The sequence below is a fragment of the Mus musculus genome, chromosome 7, assembly GCF_000001635.26.
Source record: "Mus musculus strain C57BL/6J chromosome 7, GRCm38.p6 C57BL/6J".
Classification (NCBI taxonomy): domain Eukaryota; kingdom Metazoa; phylum Chordata; class Mammalia; order Rodentia; family Muridae; genus Mus; species Mus musculus.
Window position 1 is genome coordinate 48,008,291 of NC_000073.6, and position 24,547 is coordinate 48,032,837.

General features: G+C 40.5%; 1 protein-coding gene across 1 annotated transcript; it reads right to left on the reverse strand.

Moving 5' to 3' along the window:
* Positions 1-12,680: 12,680 nt before the first annotated feature.
* On the reverse strand, positions 12,681-19,307 carry Mrgprx1 (MAS-related GPR, member X1). The gene is made up of 2 exons (NM_207540.3): positions 19,180-19,307; positions 12,681-13,732 (listed from the first exon to the last, which is right to left on the reverse strand). The coding sequence occupies exon 2, from the start codon at positions 13,705-13,707 to the stop codon at positions 12,739-12,741; it is 969 nt and encodes a 322-aa protein (NP_997423.1). The 5' UTR covers positions 13,708-13,732; positions 19,180-19,307; the 3' UTR covers positions 12,681-12,738.
* Between the last annotated feature and the right edge of the window lie 5,240 nt (positions 19,308-24,547).

The window sequence follows — 24,547 nt, forward strand, 5'->3', positions numbered from 1 at the left end:
GAAAGTTTCCTGATTGTATCATTTTTTCTTTTTATTGATATAATCTTGTTTTGTTCATTATGGCCCAATGATTAATAGGCTATACTAAACAGGCAGCATATAGCCTGCTACACAGGATACTATGTCTATAATTGTATAAATATACTTTAGGATGTTTATATCCTGAGGAAATCAACTTTAAGGACACCAACCCAGCATGTATCACAATTGTTGAAACTTAGATGATTATATAATAAACATTCACTTGCCTACCACTAAAACAAAGCATATTGAAATTTTTGCTATGTATCCTAGCATTTGAACTAGAGAGAGAGATCTCTAGAATCTCTATAGATCAGGGAAAGAACTAAATAACCATTTACTAGTTTTTAAGGCCAAAAAGCATAGTTGAATAGCCAGAATGTAGGCCAACTTGTCATTATGCCAAAGGCAAATATCATTTGAAGTCTTTGTTAAATGCAGTTCTTGGACTGTTCTTATGCTTGTAGAGTATGTCTCTAATGTAGTTGTTTTCCTTCAAATCACAGAGTTCAGTGATGGTCATATATTTCAGAATTCACTTTTTTAGAACCACGCTTCTACTTGCAGCAATTTCCTAATAATAGAATATGTGACTTAATTTTCTGGGGAGAAAAGAGAGGGATCTTTTTTAATACCTCCATGCATAAAATGCTTATAATTTACAGGTTTATGCTTTTGGTAGCATTTCTTTTTCTTTGCACTGAAAATTGCAAGAAAAGCCCTTCATAAATACTGGGAAGGAAGTTGAGAAATTTACTGATAATGTCCAAAGGGTTAGAGGCATTCTTATTTCTGAGGACAGTATCTTAAAAAATTAAGCAAAGCCATCTACAATCATCTATGTGGAGGTATTGCAAAATTAGAGGTATTTCCAGAAACAAGTCAGGCTGCCAGATGACTTCAGCTACCTGTATGTGATTGGACCAGAGGTTCTTTATTATCCTTTCTGCCTAGCTTCCTGATATCTCCAGATTTTCTGTTTTATTTTCAATTATTTATTAGATATTTTCTTCATTTACATTTCAGATGCTATACAAAAAGTCCACTATACCCTCCTCCCACACTGCTCCCCTACCCACCCACTCCTGCTTCTTGGCCGTGGCTTCCCCTTGTTCTGGGGTATATAATGTTTGCAAGACCAAGGTGCCTCTCTTCCCAATGTTGGCCAACTAGACCATCTTCTGCTACATATGCAGCTAGAGACAGGAGCTCTGGGGGTACTGGTTAGTTCATATTGTTGTTCCTCCTATAGGGTTGCAGACCCCTTCAGATCCTTGGGTACTTTCTCTAGCTCCTCCATTGGGGGCCTTGTGTTCCATTCAATAGAAGACTATGAGCAGCCACTTCTGTATTTGCCAGGCATTGGAATAACCTTACAAGACACAGCTATATCAGGCTCCTGTCAGCAAAATCTTGATGTCATATGCAATAGTGTCTGTGTTTGGTGGCTGATTATGGGATAAATCCACGGTTGGGGCAATCTCTGGATGGTCCATCCTTTCATCTCAGTGCCAAACTTTGTCTTTATATCCCCTTCCATTGGTATTTTGTTCCCTATTCTAAGGAGGAATGAAATATTCACACTTTGGTTTCCTTCTTCTTGATTTTCTTGTGTTTTGCAAATTGATTCTTGGGTATTCTATGTTTCTGGGCTAATATTCACTTAATAGTGAGTGCATATCAAGTGAATTCTTCTGTGACTCGGTTACCTCACTCAGGATGATATCTTCCAGATCCACCCATTTGCATAAGAATTTCATAAATTCATTGTTTTTAATAGCTGAGTAGTATTCCATTGTGTAAATGTACTACATTTTCTGTATCTATTCTTCTGTTGAGGGGCATCTGGGTTCTTTCCAGCTTCTGGCTATTATACATAAGGCTGCTATGTTAGTGGATGAAGCATGTTTCCTTATTACAAGTTGGAACAACTTCTGGGTATATGCCCAGGAGAGGTATTGCTGGATCTTCCAGTAATATGATGTCCAGTTTTCTGAGGAACCACCAGACTGATTTCCAGAGTGGTTGTACCAGTTTACATTCCCACCAGCAATAGAGGAGTGTTCCACTTTTCTACATCCTCGCCAGCATCTACTTTCACCTGAATTTGACTGAGCCATTCTGACTGGTGTGAGTTAGAATCTCAGGGTTGTTTTGATTTGCATTTTCCTGATGATTAAGGATGGTGAACATTTTTCCATGTGCTTCTCAGCCCTTTGGTATTCCTCAGTTGAGAATTCTTTGTTTAGCTCTGTACCCCATTTTTGAATAGAGTTATTTGATTTTCTGGAGTCTAGCTTCTTGAGTTCTTTGTATGTATTGAATATTAGTCCTCTATCAGACATAGTACTGGTAAAAATCCTTTCCCAATCTGTTGGTGGTCTTTTTGTCTAATTGACAGTGTCTTTTTCCTTACAGAAGCTTTGCAGTTTTATGAGGTACCATTTGTCAATTCTCGATCTTACAGGACCAGCCATTGGTGTTCTGTTCAGGAATTTTCCCACTGTGTCCTTAAATTTGGCATTTTCCCCCACTTTCTTCCTTCTAAGTTTTAGTGTCTCTGGTTTTATGTGGAGTTCTGTGATCCACTTAGACTTGAGCTTAGTATAAAGAGATAAGAAGGGATCAATTTGCATTCTTCTACATGATAAGCACCATTTAAGCCAGCACTATTTGTTGAAAATGCTGTCTTTTTTCCATTGGATGGTTTTCGCTCCCTTGTCAAAGATCAAATGACCATAGGTATGTGGACTCATTTCTGGGTCTTCAATTCTATTCCACTTATCTACCTGTCTGTCGCTGTATCAGTATGATGCAGTTTTTATCACAATTGCCCTGTAGTACAGTTTGAGGTCAGGCATGGTGATTCCACAACAGTTATCTCCAGATATCTTTTAGTGTTGAAAAGAGTTTTTGCTATCCTAGGTTTTTTATTGTCCCAGATGAAGTTGCAAATTTCCCTTTCTAACTCCATGATGAATTGAGTTGGAATTTTGATGGGGATTGCATTGAATCTGTAGACTGTTTTCGGCAAGATAGCCAGTTTGACGATAAGAACAGAATCCCAACTCTAACAACAAAAATAACAGGAAGCAACGATTAGTTTTCTTTAATATATCTTTTTAAAATATTTTTTATTATTACCTATTTTCCTCAATTACATTTAGAATGCTATCCCAAAAGTACCCCATACCCTCCCCCCCCCACTTCCCTACCCACCAATTCCCATTTTTTGGCCCTGGCATTCCCCTGTACTGGGGCATATAAAGTTTGCATGTCCAATGGGCCTCTCTTTTCAGTGATGGCCGGCTTTTGATACATATGCAGCTAGAGTCAAGAGCTCCGGGTTACTGGTTAGTTCATAATGCTGTTGCACCTACAGGGTTGCAGATCTCTTTAGCTCCTTGAATACTTTCTCTAGCTCCTCCATTGGGGGCCCTGTGATCCATCCAATAGCTGTGTTTGCTAGGTCCCGGCCTAGTCTCACAAGAGACAGCTATATCAGGATCCTTTCAGCCAACGCTTGCTAGTGTATGCAATGGTGTTATCCTTTGGAGGCTAATTATGGGATGGATCCCTGGATATGGCAGTCTCTAGATGGTCCATCCTTTTGTCTCAGCTCCAAACTTTGTCTCTGTAACTCCTTCCATGGGTGATTGTTTCCAATTCTAAGAAGGGGCAAAGTGTCCACACTTTGGTCTTCGTTCTTCTTCAGTTTCATGTGTTTTGCAAATTGTATCTTATATCTTGGGTATACTAAGTTTCTGGGCTAATATCCACTTATCAGTGAGTACATATCATTTGAGTTCTTTTGTGATTGTGTTACCTCACTCAGGATGATGCCCTCCAGGTCCATCCATTTGCCTAGGAATTTCTTAATATAAATAGACACAATTCCCCAATAAAAAGACATAGACTAACAAACTGGCTACATAAACAGGACCCAACATTTTTCTGCATACAGGAAACCCACCTCAGGGAAAAAGACAGACACTACCTCAGAGTGAAAGACTGGAAGACAATTTTCCAAGAAAATGGGCTGAAGAAACAAGCTGGAGTAGCCATCCTAATATTGAATAAAATTGACTTCCAACCCAAAGATATCAAAAAAGACAAGGAGGGCACGTCATACTCATCTAAGGTAAAATCTACCAAGATGAACTCTCAATTCTGAATATCTATGCTCCAAATGCAAGGGCAACCACATTCATTAAGGAAATTTTAGTAAAGCTCATAGCACACATTGCACCTCACACAATAATAGTGGAAGACTTCAAGACCCCACTTTCATCATTGGACAGATCCTAGAAACAGAAACTAAACAGAGACACATTGAAACTAGCAGAAATTATGAAACAAATGCATTTAACATACACAGAATATTTTATCCTAAAAAAAAGGATATACCTTCTTCTCAGCACCTCATGGTCCCCTCTCCAAAATTAACCATATAATCGGTAACAAAACAGGCCTCAACAGATACAAAAAAATTGAAATACCCCATGCATCCTATCAGATCTCCAAGGACTAAGGCTGATCTTCCATAACAGCATAAATAATAGAAATCCAACATTCATTGGAAGCTGAACAACACTCTACTCAATGATATCTTGGTCAAGGAAGAAATAAAGAAAAAAATTAAAGACTTTTTTAGAGTTTAAAGAAAATGAAGCCACAACACCCAAAAATATGGTACAAAATGAAAGCAATCATATGAGGAAAACTCATAGCCCTGAGTGCCTCCAAAAAGAAACTAGAGATAGCATACACTAGCACCTTAACAGCACACCTATAAACCCCAGAACAAAAGGAAGCAAATTCAGCCAAGAGTAATAGACTACAGGAAATAATCAAACTCAAGGCTAAAATCAACCAGGTGGAAACAAAAAGAACTATTCACAGAATCAACCAAACCAAGAGTTTGTTCTTTGAGAAAATCAACAAGATAGATAAACACTTAGCCAGACTAACTAGAGGGCATAGGAACAGTATCCTAATTAACAAAATCAGAAATGAAAAAGGAAACATAGCAACCAAACCTGAGGAAATCCAAAACATCACCAGATCCTACTACAAAAGGCTATAATCAACAAAACTGGAAAACCTGGATGAAATGGACAATTTTCTAGACAGATACCCAGTACCAAATTTAAATCTGGGTCAGGTTAATGATTTAAACAGTCCCATTACCCCTAAAGAAATAGAAGCAGTCATTAATAGTCCTCCAACCAAAAAAAGACTAGATGAGTTTAGTTCAAAGTTCTATGAGACCTTCAAAAAAGACCTAATTATGATCTGTTAAACTATTCCACAAAATAGAAACAGAAAGTAGTCTACCCAATTCAATCTATGAAGGCACAATTACTCTGATACCTAAACCAAAGACCCAACACAGAAAGAGGACTTCAGACCCATTTCCCTTATGAATATCGATGCAAAAATACTCAATAAAATTCTCGCAAACCAGAATCCAAATACACATCAAAATGATCATCCTTCATGATCAAGTAAGCTTCATTCCAGGAATTCAACGATGGTTTAATATATGGAAATCCATCATTGTAAACCACTATGTAAAGAAACCTAAAGACAAAAGCCACATGATCATCTTGTTAGATGCTGAGAAAACATTTGACAAAATCCAACACCCATTAATGATTAAAGCCTTAGAAAGATCAGGAATTCAAGGCTCATACCTAAACATGATAAAAGTAATATACAGAAAACAGGTAACCATCATCAAACTAAATGGAGAGAAACTTGAAGCAATCACACCAAAATCAGACTAGAAAAGGCTGCCCACTTTCTCCCTACCTATTCAATATAGTACTTGAAGTCCTAGACCGAGCAATTAGACAACAAAATGAGATCAAGGGGATAAAAATTGAAAAGGAAGAAGTCAAAATATCACTATTTGCAGATGATATGATAGTGCGTATAAAAGATGCTAAAAATTCCACCAGAGAACTCCTAAACCTGATAAACATCTTCAGTGCAATAGCTGGATACAAATTTAATTCAAACAAATCAGTGGCCTTTCTCTACACAAAGGATAAACAGGCTGAGAAAGAAATTAGGGAAACAACAGCCTTCACAATAGTGACAAACAATATAAAATACCTTGGTGTGACTCTACCTAAGGAAGTGAAAGATATGTATGATAAGAACTTCATGTCTCTGAAGAAAGAAATTGAAGAATATCCCAGAAGATGGAAAGATCTCCCATGCTCATTGATTGGCAGGATTAATATAGTCAAAATGGCTATCCTGGAAAAGCAATATACAGATTCAGTGCAATCCCCATCAAAATTCCAACTCAATTCTTCATAGAGTTAGAAAGGGCAATATGCAAATTCATCTGGAATAACAAAAAACCTAGGATAGCAAAAACTCTTCTCAACATCAAAAGTATCACCATGCCTGACCTCAAGCTGTACTGCAGAGCAATTGTGATAAAAACTGCATAGTACTGGTACAACAACAGACAGGTAGTTCAATGGAATAGAATTGAAGACCCAAAAATGAACCCACACACCTATGGTGACTTGATCTTTGACAAGGGAGCTATAATCATCCAATGAAAAAAAAAAAAAGACAGCACTTTCAACAAATGGCTTAACTGGTGGTTATCGTGTAGAAGAATGTGAATTGATCCACCGAAGGAGGATTTTGAAATATGGAAAACTAGGAGAGGTAAGTGTTTTAACGTATATAACTTATAATGTATACACTTATTCCATTATCCCTCCCAGGAGACCTTCAGTAGAGTTTCCTTTTCAGGAGAGAGCTCTGTGTGAGCAGAATCATTGAAGAGAAGCAGGACTCTAGGGCTTGGAATAGAAAGATCCTCACAGTGACATGAGATTTGGAATGAAGACCAGCTCACATCAGGGCAAATACCAGACACTGATTCAGAGGTTAACAGGATATATGCCTTTCAAAAAGATTAAAGCTAATTGTATCTTATATCTCGGGTATACTAAGTTTCTGGGCTAATATCCACTTATCAATGAGTACATATCATTTTGAGTTCTTTTGTGATTGTGTTACCTCACTCAGGATGATGCCCCCAATGGAGGAGCTAGAGAAAGTATCCAAGGAGCTAAAGAGATCTGCAACCCTGTAGGTGCAACAACATTATGAACTAACCAGTAACCCGGAGCTCTTGACTCTAGCTGCATATGTATCAAAAGATGGCCTAGTCGGCCATCACTGGAAAGAGAGGCCCATTGGACATGCAAACTTTATATGCCCCAGTACAGGGGAATGCCAGGGCCAAAAAATAGGAATGGGTGGGTAGGGAAGTGGGGGGGAGGGTATGGGGGACTTTTGGGATAGCATTCTAAATGTAATTGAGGAAAATAGGTAATAATAAAAAATATTTTAAAAAAGAACCATCAAAGAAATGCAAAAAAAGATTAAAGCTATTACTTTAATAATGTAATAGATAATTTAATTTTTACAAATGTTTGGGTAAATGGTTAGGTAAATCCATAAAGGATGAAATATTTGTGTCAGTCTAATATAGTAGCTTCAAACCAGCAGTGCAATCTCAGTATCATTGCTTTAGACCAGTCCTTCACACCAACCACCACAGAACTATTCATGACATGTTTCTTCTACCTCAATCCTGTATTGCCTTAGCAACTAAAACACAGCAGCCTTATCATAATGCCTAAATCTAATAATGAAGTCAAGATATTTATGCAAGATGATGAGCTACTAGGTTGTCATGTCCATTACCTTCTAAGTACCCAAGGATAATGTTTGTTTCTCATTGCTCTAACCACATAACTGAAAGAAAACAATGTAAGTGTGGAAATGTTTATTTGGGCTTATGGTTCAGGGGATCAAGTCCAACAAGGTAGGAGAGAGATAGCAGCAGAGCAATTTGCAGCTGCGGTGGGGGTTTCTTCTCACATATGGGGAAAATCACAAAACAGAAAGGGAAATGCCAGTGCTCAGAGGACTTTCTCCTCTTTTATCTTTGTACATCATCCTAGAGCCTGTCCTTCTTCCTTTCCATTGCTGTGATAATCATTGTGACCAAAACCCATCCTACCATTTAACTCATTTAACCATTTAAGGATGGTTAACCATTTAAGGAATATAGCCATTTAAGGAATATCTGAACCCCTGATGACTGGTTTAAAAGTTTCAGAAAATTTCCTGTCGTCAGTATATACTAATATATCATTTCTTTATCTAATAAAGTTGTTACTACATCTTGTAAAGCAAGATATAGTTACAGCTTGGGAGGAAATTGCCTCTAAGCCTCTGTTACCTGTCTCAAAGTTTCCTATTCATTTCTACTATTAGATATTGATTTATAAGTTGAAGAAAATAGGTAGTTTCCACATAGCTTTCCTATAGTTTGAGTTCAGTGGGCAATCTGTTCTCAGATGCTAGAGATGAAGAATCAGATAGTGTTTGTTTGCTCCCTAAGGATGCTATAACTTGGAGTGCTGAGGTTGTACTTATTCATTTAAGTGGCAGCTATTCCCTGAGTATCTGCTGTTTCTGAATCTGTCCTAAGTGACAGGGTATTTTCTTGTGCACTAGGGTCAGTCCTTGTTTTGCAAGTTATATTCTGGAAAAATGATCTTTTAATATTCCTTTCTAACCAGAAATTCTGACTCACTGTATTAATTTGATGAAACTTTGGTTCACCCAGACTTCTAGACAAAACCAATGGTACTCTCAGGTCCCTGAGGATATTGGATCATCACAGTGAAAGCAACTAAAGTATCTGAATATTGCTTTCATAAAGGAGCCCCCACACTGGAAGCTGTTTCTGTTCCTGAAAGTAGCCTGTGAAGGAGGCTGGTTCAAGGTATTGATTGAATAAAGATGTATTAACTCACATTCTTTTCTTTCTTTCTGATATTATCTTAGTTAAGGATTTACTGCTGTGAACAGACACCATGAACAAGGCAACTCTCATATGGACAACAATTAATTTGGGCTGGCTTACAGGTTCAGAGGTTCAGTTAATTATCATCATGATGGGACTCTGGCAGCATCCAGGCAGGTAAGGTGCAGGAGGAGCTGAGAGTTCTATGTCTTCATCTGAAGGCTGCTAGGAGAATACTGGTTTCAAGGATGCTAGGAGTAGGGTATTAAAGCCCATACCCACAGTGACACACCTACTCCAACAAGACCTCACCTATTCCAATAAGAACACATCTCCAAACAGTGCCACTCCCTGAGCAAGCATATATGAACCATCACAGATACTTTTGTCTATTTTATTGTGTCCTCTGTCATTATTATATACTAAAATTTTGTTCTAAAAGCAAGATAGTGTGTCCATACCCATATCTGACAAAGTAGACTTCAAACCAAACTTAGCCAGAAATGATACAGAATGCTACTATTTATTAATAAAGAGAAAGATCATCATGAAGACACAATAATTGTGAACACTTTCGTAAAAACATTGATGTGTTTACTTTTGTGAAACAAAGTGAAAAGATAGGCTAGTCCAGACATAATAATAGGGCTCCAATAACACATTCTCATCAGCAAATGATCTAATCCACAGAAAAGTCCACAAGGAAACCTCAGCATAAAACTACACTAAAGATCAAATAGGCATAACAGAGTTCTATGGAATCTGCCATTCAACTTTTATAGAATGACTATCTTCTCAGAAGCTCACAAAACATTCTTCAAGTCAGTATACAATTTGAGCCCCAAAACAAGTCTGCTTAAAAAATTAATTAATTTACTTACATATAATGCTGCCCCCTTCTGGCCTCTCCAAACAGTGACGCTCTCTCTATTCCCCCGTTCCTTCTCCTCTGAGAGAGTGGGCACCCCTTGAGTATCCCTCCCACCCTGGTTCATCAAATGTCAGGATATGTGCATCTTCTCTCAGAGGCCAATAAAGGCAACCCTTTTGGGAGAGGAATAGCACAGTCAGGCTACAGCTTTAGGGAGAGCCTCTGCTCCAGTTGTTGGTGGGTGCCCACATGGAAACTGAGCTGCATGTCTGCTACATATGTGCAAGGGCCTCAGTCCAGCCCACGTATGCTCGTTGGTTGGTAGCTCAATCTCTGAGAACCCTGCAAGGGTCCAGGTTAGTTGACTCTGTTACTCTTTCTGTGGAGTTCCTATCCCCATCAGAGCCTTCAATCCTTTCCCCAGCATTTCCATAAGAGTCCCTAACCTTCATCCACTGTTTGGCTGTGTATATCAGCATCTGTTTCAGTCAGCTGCTGGGTAGAGCCTCTCAGAGGACAGTTATGCTAAACTCCTGTCTTCAAGCACAACAGACTTTCATGAATAATGTCAGGGATTGGTGTTTGCCCATGGATTGGGTTTCAAGTTGGGACAGTTATTATTTGGCTGTTCTTTCAGTCTCTGTTCCATTTCTTTTAGACAAGACATATTTTGGGTAGAAAGTTTCACAGGTGGGTTTGTGTTCTTATTATTCCACTGGGTGTCCTGTCTGGCTACTGGAGGTGGCCTCTTCAGGTTCCATGTGACCACTGTTAGGTTTCTTGGTTAATGTCAACCACATTGACTCCTGGGAGCCTCCCACACAGAATCTCTGGGACTTCCAAAAGATTCCCTCCACCTTCCATGGTAGCTGTAGCTTTCCATTCAGTCTTGTGACCCTATGGGTCTCTCAGCACACTTGATCCTGATCTGTCAATTCCCTTCCTCTCTATGCCTCCTGTGACTATTTTGTTCCTCCTTCTAAGTGTGATTTGAGAATCCTCATGTGTGCCTTCTTTCTTGTTTAACTTCTTAGAGTCTGTGGGGTGTATCTTGGGTATTCTGTATTTTGCAGCTAATATCCATTTAGTGAGTCCATACCATGCATGTTCTCTTGGGTCTGGGTTACCTCACTTTGGATACTTTATCTAGTTCCATCTATTTGACTGCAAAAATTCATGATGTCCTAATTTTAAATAGCTGAATAGGATTTCATTGTGTAAATAAACCATGTTTTCTGTATCCATTCTTTAGTTGAGGGGTATCTGGGTTGTTTCCCGTTTCTAATCTTTACAAATAAAGCTGCTATGAACATAGTGTAGCATGTGTCCTTGTATACCTGGGTCTTTATGTAGAACTATTTCCAACATTTTCATAAGCCATCAAATCGATTTCCAGGTTAGTTGTACAAATTTGCACTCTTAACAGCAATGGAGCAATATTCCATTACTGCACATCTTTGCCAGCATGTCCTGTTGCTTGAGGGTTTTTATCTTAGCCACTCCTATTGGTGTAAGGTGGAATCTCAGGCTCATTTTCATTAGCATTTCCCTGATGACTAAGGATGTTGAGCATTTCTTTAAGTGCTTCTCAGCCATTCAAGATTTCTATGTTGAAAATTATCTGTTTAACTCTGTACTCCATTTTTAATTAGGTTATTTGTTTTACAAAACCATACTTAACAAGCCCCCTACTAAAATAATTTATTGTGTTGTATCATGTCATAATTGAATAAAACTAGAAATCAACAGCAAGAGAAATATTTCTTTGATATATGATTATATTTCTATTAAAATACATTGAAAATAAAAGTAAAATATATAGAGAGTTAAATTAGGAAAAAATCAATGTAATACACAAGTGGTATTGGTTTGTGCTAGGTAACTGCTTGTCATCATCAACATGCTCCCCACTCCCCCCCCCCGCACCACAGCACAAAACACATACACAACTAACCTTACCCTAATCCCCCACCCACATCCCACCACAACATGCACCTATCCCCCACCAACTCCCCCTACTACATATACACCACACAACAGGGACACACTAAACACATATATCCCCCACACCTCACTACCACAACACACTATACACACATATGAACCCCTACTACCACATACATGCACCACACACACACACACACACACACACACACACACACGAACACATGTCTACCCCACCCTCATCTCCTCACATACCCTTCCACACACAGCCCCATACACACTCCACAGACAAATGATCACATACCACTACTCACACATAACACACACACACACACACACACACACACACACACACACACACACACAACCACCCAACCCCAATATCCCCCCACACCCTCTACACCACACACACACATGCACACACACACATGCACACACACACATGCACACACACACATACACACACACTTACACACATACTTTTTCTCCAATTTCTACCAGAATTTTAACATGGATAGAAGAGCTGTGCCAATATTGACAGGCGCTTGCAAGGAGATATCTTCTTCAACATTCTGTATCCTCCTAAAGAACAGAAACCAAAATTTCTAACTTTTATAGTCAGCATTGCTATACTGACAATATCAATGGGAGGAGAGGCTCTTGGTCCTGTGAAGGCCCTATGCCCCAGTGTAGGGGAATGCCAGGGCCAGGACATGCTAGTGGGTGGGTTGGTGAGCAGGAGGAGTTGTGGGGATAGGGGTTTTTCTGAGGGGAAATCAGGAAAGGGGATAACATTTGAAATGTAAATAAATATAATATCTAATAAAAATAAATAAAAAGTGAGAAAATTTGCAAAAAAATGTGTTCAATGAGAAATTTTTGGAGGGTATTTGAGAAATTCATTGACAGTGCCAAGAAAGTTGGAGAAACTCATATTTCTGACTACTTTCAGAATTATAAGAAAATTGGATTAAAATAAAAACATTTGAAAGCATTGCAATCATAGAGGTGTTTCTGAGAGAAGAGTAAGTTAATGTTGTATTGACTTTCAATATCTGCTTTCTGAAATCTCGGTGGTTTTATGAAGATGGCTGTCTGTATATTCATCCTCCTCAGGAGTGTCCTCCAGAGCCCTCTTAAGAACTCTTTTCAGGGACCTATGCTTTCTATGCTGCCTAAAGGAGCCTACAAGGAAATAAATGATGGGGTTGGCAGAGCTGTTTACACAGGACAAGACAGCAGTAACTTGGTAAATGTGACAAAAGGGATAATGTAAATGAACCCCAAACCAGTATAACAGGAACAAGTAAAGCCCAAGAGGCAGGCCACAGATGAGGTAGACCATCACTGTGAGAGCGATGGTAACATACAGCCTGGACAGGGGTTTCCTCCTGGGACCACAGAGAATCCTCAGCAGTAGGGCCAGACTGGACCCAGAGAGAAGCATAAATAAAAATATCAGAAATGCAGTTATAATAAAGTCAACATTTTTCCACAAATGATGATGAGTCTCACCCAGGAATCCTGAGAACCAATCGAGGATGCCCATGAGAAAGGACAGAACCCAGATTAGGGCACATATGATAGCTGACATGTTTCTTGGGCGATGGCAGTGGTACCAGATTGGCCACAATACACACAGGCAGCGCTCTGTGCTAATAGCACTGAGGATGCTCAGGCCTGAGATATAGGGGATGATTGCTGCATTGCCTAAGATATCTTTGCTTAATTTATGGGCATAGAGGCCATAGAAGTCAATGATCCGTAGCAGAGAGTCAATGAAGTGACAGCAGAGGAAGAAGGAGTCTGCCAGAGCCAGGTTGAGGATATAGACTGAGATGGCTTTCCTGCGCATGCGGAATCCGAGGAGCCAGAGTACAATGGTGTTTCCTGCCAGTCCAACCAGGGTAGTGATGAGGACCAGGAAGGACAGGGTCAGGATTGGAGTGCAGTTGGGATGACCAGTTTCATTCAGTGGTGTAGATTCTGTGTCGTGGGATGAGATGGTTGGATCCATGCTCACAAATCTTCCAGTGGTGTCCCTGAGTAAACAGGCCATATTTGAGCACCTTAACATTGACCCTTTTTCTGGCAATCATAATGTAATATAGATATTGTTGTCAATATGGCTTAATAAACTCATTTATAAATAAAAGGAGAGTAACATGACCACATGGATCAAGAATTCTGGTCTGTGGATTCAAATTCAGAGCTTGTGTATACTCTGTAGTCTGGGTCATACTTCCTGTGTATAACTCAGGACCTTTAAAACACATGGAAATGATTCCCTTCTCTCATGGTCAGGGTTGGATCCATTTCCTGCTCCCCTGCTAATTCCAGAAAGGGAAGCATCACATTTGCCTCCGCAGGGCTTAAAAAAAACACAGAAAAGACAAAGATCTCATGGTTTGTTTGAGGGGCACTAAGTAAGGGAAAGATACTTTTGCATGGTCAAAAGAATGGATGATGAGTTCTACCCCTAACTCTGGGTAGAGACATGATTTTAGTCTGCTCAGCAGGTTACAAATCACATGCATTTATCTCCTCCCTTGAGTTGACCAATGTGGGGTATTGGGCTATCTATACACAGACAGGCTGGTCTCCAGTTGAGCTGAGATATAACCCAGGGACCCGGTGGTGATAATTTGCTTACATGGGATGGAAGGAGTTCTCTCATGCTCCTGGAACTCTGGCCCCTGCCTAAGTTACCACCCCCCACAGCTCCCACAAGAGAAGCATGGCTAGAAGTCACATAGGCAATGTCACAAGCTTCTGACCTTCAGGCTAAACTCCTCCCCGGTTACCTAGCAACAGAAAATATAGCAGCATACTTTAAAAGGGGCTGTTTGGCCCCCCCTTGCTTTCTTTCACTCCTCTCACTCTCACTCCCATCTCTTCTCTTTTTCTTCTCCTCTCCTCTTCTCTTACTCTCTAACTCTCTCTTTCTCTCTAGCCTTTCTTCTCTCTCTCTCTTTTACCTTCTCTCTTTCCCCCCTCCTTTCTATAATAAAGCTCTAAAACCATGGACTGTCTCTGTTCATCAAGGATGCTTGGATGATGGGATAGGCTTTCTCCTAATGAGCTGTTTCTAATCTCCAGATGGAAGGCCTTCCTGTGCTTCAGTCACGGTCTGCTGCACAGACTCTCATCTGTGTGGGAACCTCTCTTCCCTTAGCCCTCTCTCCCATAATCCTGGGCTACAGGGTGTAACACCAGGGGCCCCTTTTGGTTTCAGGAGCTGCCCCTTGTCCACCCCCTGTTGAGTGGGTCAGAGGCTTGGATGCCCACTTGGGGCTGAGTGGAAAGCATCTGGCAGCCTCTCATGTCCTCCTGCCCAGAGCATAGGTGGAACTCTGGCAGGACGTGGGCTATCCTTCCTCCCCCTCTTCCCCAGGCCCCCTTTTTAGTTTCCACAAGTGGTAGCAGAACGATGGTTACACCATCCATGAGAGATAGAACCATCTGAAGAATCCAACACACAGAGAAGTACATCAGATCTCCAAACACCATGAGCAATCTAATTCAAATACTAGGCCTTTTACTCTCTCTCTCCTCCCCCCTCTCCCTCCCTGTTCCCCCCTCCCCCTCCCCTCTCCCCCTCCCCCCCTCTCTCTCTCTCTCTCTCTCTCTCTCTATTTCCCCCACAGTGTTCCTGGCAAGCTTCCTTCCCTTTCACAGTCTCTCTCATAGGTTCCAGCTGCAAGTAACTTGTTCTCAGGCACCGCAGCCCCTTGGTGTTGATCTCTCTCCTTTTGTTCTCTTGTTCTCACTCTCCTCTCTCTTCCTCTCTCACTATCACTCTCTCTCTCTCTCTCTCTCTCTCTCTCTCTCTCTCTCTCTCTCTCTCTCTCTCTCTCTCCTCTCTCACCTTCTCTCCTTTCTCCCTGCCTTTCTATAATAAAGTTCTAAAACCATAGACTGTCTCTGTCATCAAGGCCCCCTGAGCTTGGATGATGGGATAGGGTTTCTCCTAATGAGACATTTCTAATCTCCCGATGGAAGGCATTCCTGTGCTCTAGCCAAAGTCCACTGTGCTCACTCTCGCCTTTGTGGAAACCTCTTTTTCCCCAGCCCTCTCTCCCATAACCCTGGGGCTACAGGGTGTGGCCCCAGGGCCCCCAGGTCGGGGGCTGCCCCTTGTCCAACCCCTGTTCAGTGGGTCAGAGGCTTGGATGCCCACCCTGGGCTGAGTGGAAAGCATCTGGCAGCCTCCCACATCCTCCTGCCCAGAGCATAGGTGGAACTCTGGCCTGACTTGGGCCATCTGCCCTCCCCCTCCTTCCACAGGGCCCTTTTAGTCTCCACAGACCAAGATGCACCTGTCAGTCACCTGACCAGGAGATTGCTAAGGTGGCAGAAGGAATGACAATTCACTCATCCTTCACAGGAGTGTCACACTCTATGCAGCCATCTCTGACCTTCCCTAAGGGGATACAGTTAAGCCTATCTGCTTCTATGAATGCAATTGAACTCAGAAAAGTGTGACAATCCCTTTTCTTTTCTTTTGAACATGGACCAAAAGCCCAAGCAAGATTTTCCTGACACTCTGGACTGTCTTGATCATTTCTGAAACCCCCATCCCTTTCCACCATGGTCTTTCTTCCCAACTTCCATTGCGGGACCTTCTGGCTTTCTTGGGATGTCAAAAGGCATGGCTTTTTCTCTTCCCCTTCTCCGTCTCCCTCCTTCTGGCAGTTGCCCAGATTTACAGCTTGTTTAATCTGTTGTTTTGGTATGAAATTTTAGTAAAACTGTGATTGAGATTCCTTCTGAATCTGTTTTTACAATATTTTTTGGGGGGGGGGCTTTAAAATTCTTTTATTACTGAGGGAACTCTGATTTCTACCGTAAAACAAGGACTCATTATGGCTTGGCTAAGCATGTAGAATTATTTTTGTACACAGATTGTGTGTGTGTATGGGTAGGCCAGGTTGGAGGAGAGTGGCAGAGGGTTATATATGAGTCTGTTTTGAATTTCCCAGCATCATAAAGAATAGAAGGAAAGTGAGGTCTCAGCCCCAGGAAAAGAGGAAGAGAAATTAAAACAAAACCACAAAAGGAATGCTTAATTTGTGTGGTGTGAAGTAAGCCACATGAATGGATTACATTCTTTCTCCCAGGAGATCTTTAGTGGTATTTACTTTGCAGGAAAAAGCCTTTGCTTGAGAGGAGCATTTGAAGGGAAATAGAGGTGTAGGACTTAAAATGTAAAGGAAGAAGAACAACAACAACAACATCAACAACACACACATATGCACACACACACACTCACTCATACATACCCTAGTTATAAAAATAGCAACTAAGCTGAAATTAATTGCTATTTACCCTTTTAGTTCTTGTAGTAGTTGCAGAGGTAAAAATTAACATTTTTCTTTTTAAATTTTAGAAATGAGAAAGAGAAGCCAGTGAAGACGAAAAGAGTTATGGGTATAAGCCAATTAAGGACAGATGCCCCACTTCAGAGCCTCTCTTCTGCCTCACAAACTAGATGTGACTTCCTAAAGAAGACAAACCTAGAGGGTCAGCCCATTCTCATTTCAGGCAGAAAATATAGGGTTGTTTGGTTGTTTGGTTGTTTGGTTTTTATTATTATTATTATTATTAGGTATTTTCCTCGTTTACATTTTCAATGCTATCCCAAAGGTCCCCCATACCCACCCCCCCCCAATCCCCTACCCACCCACTCCCCCTTTTCGGCCCTGGCATTCCCCTGTACTGGGGCATATAAAGTTTGCAAGTCCAATGGGCCTCTCTTTGCAGTGATGGCTGACTAGGCCATCTTTTGATACATATGCAGCTAGAGTTAAGAGCTCCGGGTTACTGGTTAGTTCATAATGTTGTTCCACCTATAGGGCTGCAGATCTCTTTAGCTCCTTGAGCACTTTCTCTAGCTCCTCCATTGGGGGCCCTGTGATCCATCCAATAGCTGACTGTGAGCATCCACTTCTGTGTTTGCTAGGCCCCGGCATAGTCTCACAAGAAAGAGCTATATCTGGGTCCTTTCAGCAAAATCTTGTTAGTGTATGCAATGGTGTCAGCATTTGTAAGCTGATTATGGGATGGATCCCTGCATATGGCAATCACTAGATGGTCCATCCTTTCGTCACAGCTCCAAATTTTGTCTCTGTATCTCCTTCCATGGTAAACCTTAGTTGACTGGAAGCTATGGGAAGGAAACTAGGAGATCTTTGTTGTCTGGACACAGCACCTTCCAGTTTGAGCATCTGGCTATAGAGTCACTGGGAGACATCACCAGGAGACTGAAAGGGGTGGTGAGTAGTGAATTTTTGGCTCCTAGCTCTTGACCCTTGAAGTTGTGAGTTCGCAAAGAGAGTGACTCTCCACTTTCATGACTGCTTTTCTGCTACTACAACTATAGCTAGGATTTATTCTCTTCTGGGAATGCCTCTTCTCTGGCTAAGTATAGGGTTACAAAGAGCGCTCTACTATTGTATGCCTTCTGGCGATAAATCATGCATTATCAGTATCCCTCAACCCTGTCTATGACTGTAAACATGCAACACAAGGCACATTCCTCAAATATTTCAGTTTGTGTTAGCATTTTTCTTTTGACACCTCTTCAGGTCTCAGAAGTACAAAGGAGAATAACACTGAAAAGCACATAAAACAATGAGACCTGGTAATTAGCATTCAGTCTGGGAAACAAGGTCTGAATGTGATCCTGACCCATTCCTCCCTTTTTGTCCCTTTCTCTCTCTTTCTTTCTTTCTTTCTTTCTTTCTTTCTTTCTTTCTTTCTTTCTTTCTTTCTTTCTTTCTTTCTCTCTCTCTCTCTCTCTCTCTCTCTCTCTCTTTCTTTCTTTCTCTTTCTTTCTTTCTTTCTTTCTTTCTTTCTTTCTTTCTTTCTTTCTTCCTTCCTTCCTTCCTTCCGTCCTTCCTTCCTTCCTTCCTTCCTTCCTTTCTTTCTTTCTTTCTTTCTTTCTCTCTTTCTTTTCCTTCCTTCCTTCCTTCCTTCCTTCCTTCCTTCCTTCCTTCCTTCCTTCCTTCCTTCTTTCCTTCCTTCCTTCCTTCGTTCCCTCCCTCCTTCCTTCCTTTTTGAGACAGTCTTTCCATGTCGCCCAGGCTGGGCTGCAGCCTTTTGTGTAGCCCAGGCTGACTTCAAGTGAATGTAATCCTCCTTCCACATTCTCTAAATACTGAGATCAAGGAAGTGTGTGACCACATTAGCTTTCACCTTGCCTCTTAAATGAATGTAAGATGCACCATTCTCCCCTAAGCAACACAATGGATAAACTGGGATAAAAGAAGAACCAATCATCTAAGTAACCATACAGACATTCCTCCCATATTTAAGGCTGCCAACACTCCTTTTAAAGGAAGCCTCATGTCTCCATCCTTTCCTTGAAGGAAATCCAATGTAGCAGTCCCCAAACGCAGCTTCTCAGTATTGAAACAGAAAGCCATGAGCATAGACAAATATTTCTAACAAACTCTGGAAACAAATATATCTGGACACATATACTTACCTTTTTTCCAATGCTCTGTCAGGAGTTGAGGAGCTGACTTGTGCTGAATTTGAAGTCTTCTGGGGTTGTGGATGCTAGAACATCCTTTTCTGTCCCCTAATAAATGCCAGTCAAAGTGTTATTAAGAGCTAGTTACCAAGTGAGACTTACTGAGATGCTGGGCAGCCCATGCGATTTCTTGGGCTGTAGATTAATAAGATATGAAGTCGATATGAGACACAATTCTTCACAGAGATATTTCTGGATGACTTCCCAGTTTCCACTCATATGTGAGCCTTTCCTGCCCCTCCTTATCTGGTATCTCCGCACCTCTGTAAGTAAGTGCCATTCTGAAGCTTTAATTGCCAACTGTGAGCCTAGGCAGTAATGATATTAGCTAAAATGAGCTTCATGTGAGATTTATAACTAAAGTAAATTGTGGTGTCTCTAGAGCATCCTCCTGGCCTGGCTTTTATTCTTTTCTATTTTTTCCACCTGATAACTAATTTGTAGGTGTCTTTTTATTGTAACTGACAGACAAGTGCACACAGAGAGTGCCTCTCTCTGAGTCCCATTCTCCACATGTCATGCTTGTACTTTTTCTTTCCATTGCTTTTTAAAATTCTCTGAATAGTAAAGTTATACTTCTGTTTTTAGTTATTCATGTTGAAAGGTGAATCAACTGATTATTCCCTTATAAACCAGAGTTCAACCTCTGTAATATATATTTCGTCCTTCCTCCATATATGAAATATGTTACTTATCTATTTTTCTGTGGAGTAAATGGTAACATTTACATTTATCTCCTATGGTCTCTTTTCTTGAGCCACACTTTGCAACCAGATTCAGCTATTTGCCATCTAATGTCATTAAAAAGTCAATCTGTTTTATATACTTAGAAAATTACTTATTGGATTTCTTCTATATAACATAAAACACAGATTTGTCTTCCTCCCAAACTTGCTGAATCTGTTTTTATTATTTGTATGTGTATGGTTTCAGGGTTGACCACTCTTCAGTGGACAGCAAATACCCTGGGATGGTCTAATTCTCTTTCTCACAGTAATCATTAGTTGTCCCGGGTTCTTTGTTTAGGGGTGGGACATTGTGAAAATCTCCCTTCCACAATAACATGTCCATTACTTTTGCCATTGTCCCCTTGTTTATGTAGCTGTTTCAAGAGAGACAGTTTCACAGCAGACTGCCTGGTATTCTAGCACTTAAAATCTCTATGCCCTCTTCCATGATGTTCCATGGGTCATAGATGCAGGAGCTATAATTCAGATGTATTCACTGGGTCTGGGTTCCCCATCATCTGTTAATCTCTGCATTCATTGCATCCAGTTGTGGTTTTCTGTGACAGTCTCCATTTGTTGTAACGATGTGCTTCTTGGGGGGTGGGGGCAGTAGCTACATTTACCTTTGGGTATAAGAATGAATAGCATTTAGAATGTGGCAAATAGTTATGTTGGTCTAGACAAGTATGGGAAGTAGATTCTTTGTAAGGAATATATACATAATTTGCTTTAATTAGACTGAAGAAATGAAAATAAGGGCAATCTGATAATAAAACTTCACTAGAAGCAACTCCAAAATGTGTAATTTTGTGAAATGAACATACAAATTAGGTCACAAAAAAGAATGCATTTGGAAAAGTCCCATTTTGTGACCGAGTTACCAATTTATAAGAGATTGAGGCTCTTCTGCAAGTCTAAATGCCCAAGTTTCTTTAAAGATAATTTACACAAGTTCAAATATCAATCCAAAACCAAGGAGAAAATGCCAATAAATGCTAATGATGTGTTGTAAAAACCATTATACCTTTTAAGTTAAATCAACAAGAAATCACCATAAAGCTCTTAGAATGTTGCCATCTTATCAAGTAAGAATGAAATGCACATACATACCAGCTTAAGTTTTAATAAAACATTATAAATTTATGCTATGAAAAATATAAGAAATAATTTAATATAATTGGGGACCCATTAAAAGGAGAAACCACCCAAAAATAAAGTAATATGGAAAAGTATACAGTTAAAGTTCTGGTGTAAGTTAGAAGAAGTCACAAAACCTACATCTAAGTATTTCAACAAGAAGAAGTCCATGAGACAGAGGTCTAATTCATTAGTCAAAAAGTAATACAATTAGGGGCAAAAATGACTGACTAAATAATAAACATAAAATGAAGTAAATAGTAGGTACTTGTAACTCTGTGCTTCAAAACTCAGCAACAGGAATGTTCTAGAACTCAGGATTGAGAGACTGATACTGCCCCCTGGAAGAAGGGACCCTGAGAGAAGGTATAAGGTGGGATGCTGACAGAACAGAAGCATCTCAAAGTAAGCTTCCAACATCTCTCTTCCTATTTTTCTCCAATCTATGGCCCACCTCAGTTTCACTTTCAAAATACAGGGATGTATCATGATTCCCCCAGATGACAGGCAGCTTTGTAGGCAAGAAAGAATCACTACCATGTGTCTAGCCCTACAGTTGGATTCATTACTCTGACCCACATCTGGACTAGGCTCTGAATGTGACTCTTTTATGAGCATTGTCCCTTCTCCCAATTTCATTTTGTTCTTTCCTTCTTTCGAAAAAAAAAATCAATTCTGAACATAGACTGTCACTCCTGTATCTACTACAGGCTGCTAGATTATTCCTCTTAACAAAATTGCAATGTTCCACTTCTATTTTGAAAAGAATTTTTGTTCTTAATTTTTTATGCATCAACAAAACTCTATATCATAAAATAGAAATGATCGTGGTGTGCTCCCATGTGAATAGAGTGAGCTGCTTGTGGGTTAGCCATGCATTGTGGGTAACAGTTTGCAGATACTTCTTAGACCTCAGAACTAGCCCAGTAATGAACAAGAGCCAGAAACATCATAAGAAAGGTAAGCCTTGTCTCAGGCACACTCTAGACACCATGAGGCAGAAAAAAGAATTCAAGTGTTACAAGAACAACACAGCTCTCTCTCAGCTGCTTTCCAAGCTAGTGTCAGTTTAGGCACTAACTGATATATTGAAATCTAAATATGGTAAATATTCACTTTAAAATATTTTTTTATTATTTAAAACAATTTTAAGTTCAAATATACCTTGATCTTTTTTCATTTTTATTGGTTATTTTATTTATTTATATTTCAAATGTTTTCCCCTTCCCAGTTTTTCCTCCACAAGCCCCATATCCACTCCCCCTGCCTCTTTGAGGGTGCTCTCAGACCCACCCACTCACTCCTGATTCTGTGCCCTAGCATTCCCCTACACTGGGGCATCTAGCTTCCATTGGACCAAGGGACTCACCTCCCAGTGATGCCCACTAAGGCCATCCTCTGCTACATATCCAGCTGGAGTCATGTGCCCCCCCCTCATGTGTACTCTTTGGTTGGTGGTTTAGTCCCTGGGATCTTTGGGGTGTCTGGTTAGTTGATATTGTTGTTCTTTTTATGAGGTTGCAAACCCCTTTAACTCCTACAGTCTGTGCCCTAATTTCTCCACTGGGGTCTCCATTTTCAGTCCAATGATTGGATGCAAGCATCTGCATCTGTATTGGTCAGGCTCTGGCAGAGCCTCTCAGGGGACAGCTATACCAGGGCTCCTCTCAGCAAGCATTTCTTGGCATCAACAATAGTGTCTGGGTTTGGTGTCTGCAGATGGGAAAGGCCCCTAGGTCGGGCGGTCTCTGGGTGGTCTTTCCTTCAGTCTCTGCTCCACTCTTTGTCCCTGCATTTTCTTTTCACAGGAGGAATTCTAGATTAATATTTTGAGGTGGGTGTGTGGCCCCATTCCTCAAACATGGGCTGTGCCTATCCATTGGATATGGTCTCTACATGTTCTTTCTACCCTTTGTTAGATTTAAGCAGTGGGGGAGTGGAAATGGGGTAGCCACTAGAAAGTACCAGATGCCAGGGACCCAAGAGTTTCCCAGAACCCAACAGGGAAGATATATTTTGATCTTAATCTTCCCCTCACCCAAGTTTGTCCAGAGCCTTTCCTCTTCCCTACCTACCCAACTTACGTTCTTTCTCAAAAAACAAACCAAAACCCCAATACAATAACAAAATACCCCAAACCTAGAAAACAAAATACAATATTGCCCAAAAAGAAAAAATCAAAGCAAAACCAGCCAACCAAAAGAGCCCACACCCATCAAATTGTGATTAAATCAAAGTGTACACACAAAACTGTGGATTCCGTTATGTGTTGGCCAACTACTCCTGAACATGAGATCTGTCCTGGAGTTGTTGATGTACTCAATGTCATTCCGTTGGAAAAAACTGATTCTCTCTCTCAGGACATATAAATGACAGTTGCATTGTTAACCTTTATCCTAGTAACAAAGTTTATATTCATTCATGCATTCATGCATTCATTCATTCATTCATTTATTCAAACAAAATAAAATATAATAAGGTAAAACAAAAATCATCACATTGAAGTCTGACAAAACAGACCAATGAAGGAAAAAAGCCCATAGGGTGCAAACATCAGAGACCCACTTGTTTACATGCCCAGGAATACCATAAAAACAGTAAACTGGAAGCCATAGTATAAATGTATAGGATTGGTGCAGACCTGTGCAGGTCCTGCGCATGCTGCTTCTGTTTCTGTGAGTTCATGTGAACTTTGCTCATGCTGATCTAGAGGGCCTTGTTTTCCTTTGTGTCCTCCGTTGCTTCTAGCTCCTATATTCTTTCTGCTTCTTATTCCCATGGTTTCCTGAGCCTTGACGGGGAGGAAATAGATTATTTTCTAAGGTTCGTGACATCATTAGCCCAGGAAGCTTGCTAGATATTCAATACCATAGCTCCTTTGTAGAACATAATAACAAGGAAAGGGTTCAGGATAAGGTACACAGAACAAGTAATATTTTCCTTGGTGGCAGCAATGGCACTAAATTGTCATCAATTGATCAGGTAACGCTTGATGCTAATGCTGAGCATGCTTGGGTCTGTGATGTCAGAAAAGATTTTCATTGAGATTAAAAATGCAACTGAGGTGTGGGACGGTTGAAAAATGCTGGTGTACTCCAGCTGGGAACTTACAATGTTGTGACAATGGAAGAAGTTAACTCAGGTCAGACTGAGAATTTACCTAGTGTCATTCTTGGACATGTGTTGTCCAAAGTCCACCATTCACCCACATCAGCTGCCAGATGAATGAGGGCAGTGATGGACACATGCAGGCTTGCGAATCAGGGTCTCCAAGTCACAAGGTGAGGAAGTTTGGTTTTAGTACCACACATTGATGTGTTCCTTCCTCGGAGATGAGATAATTGAAATTCTCTACTGATGCTTCAGGAAGACTCAACATGCAATGTGTGAAGGTACTCATTCTTAGGAGCACCCTGCCATGTGGAAATTACTGAGCCTATATTGCAGGGAAGGGA

Bases quoted from the DNA above. Each gene is read 5' to 3' on its own strand.
- Mrgprx1 (NM_207540.3), bottom strand. From the start codon at position 13,707: ATGGATCCAACCATCTCATCCCACGACACAGAATCTACACCACTGAAT.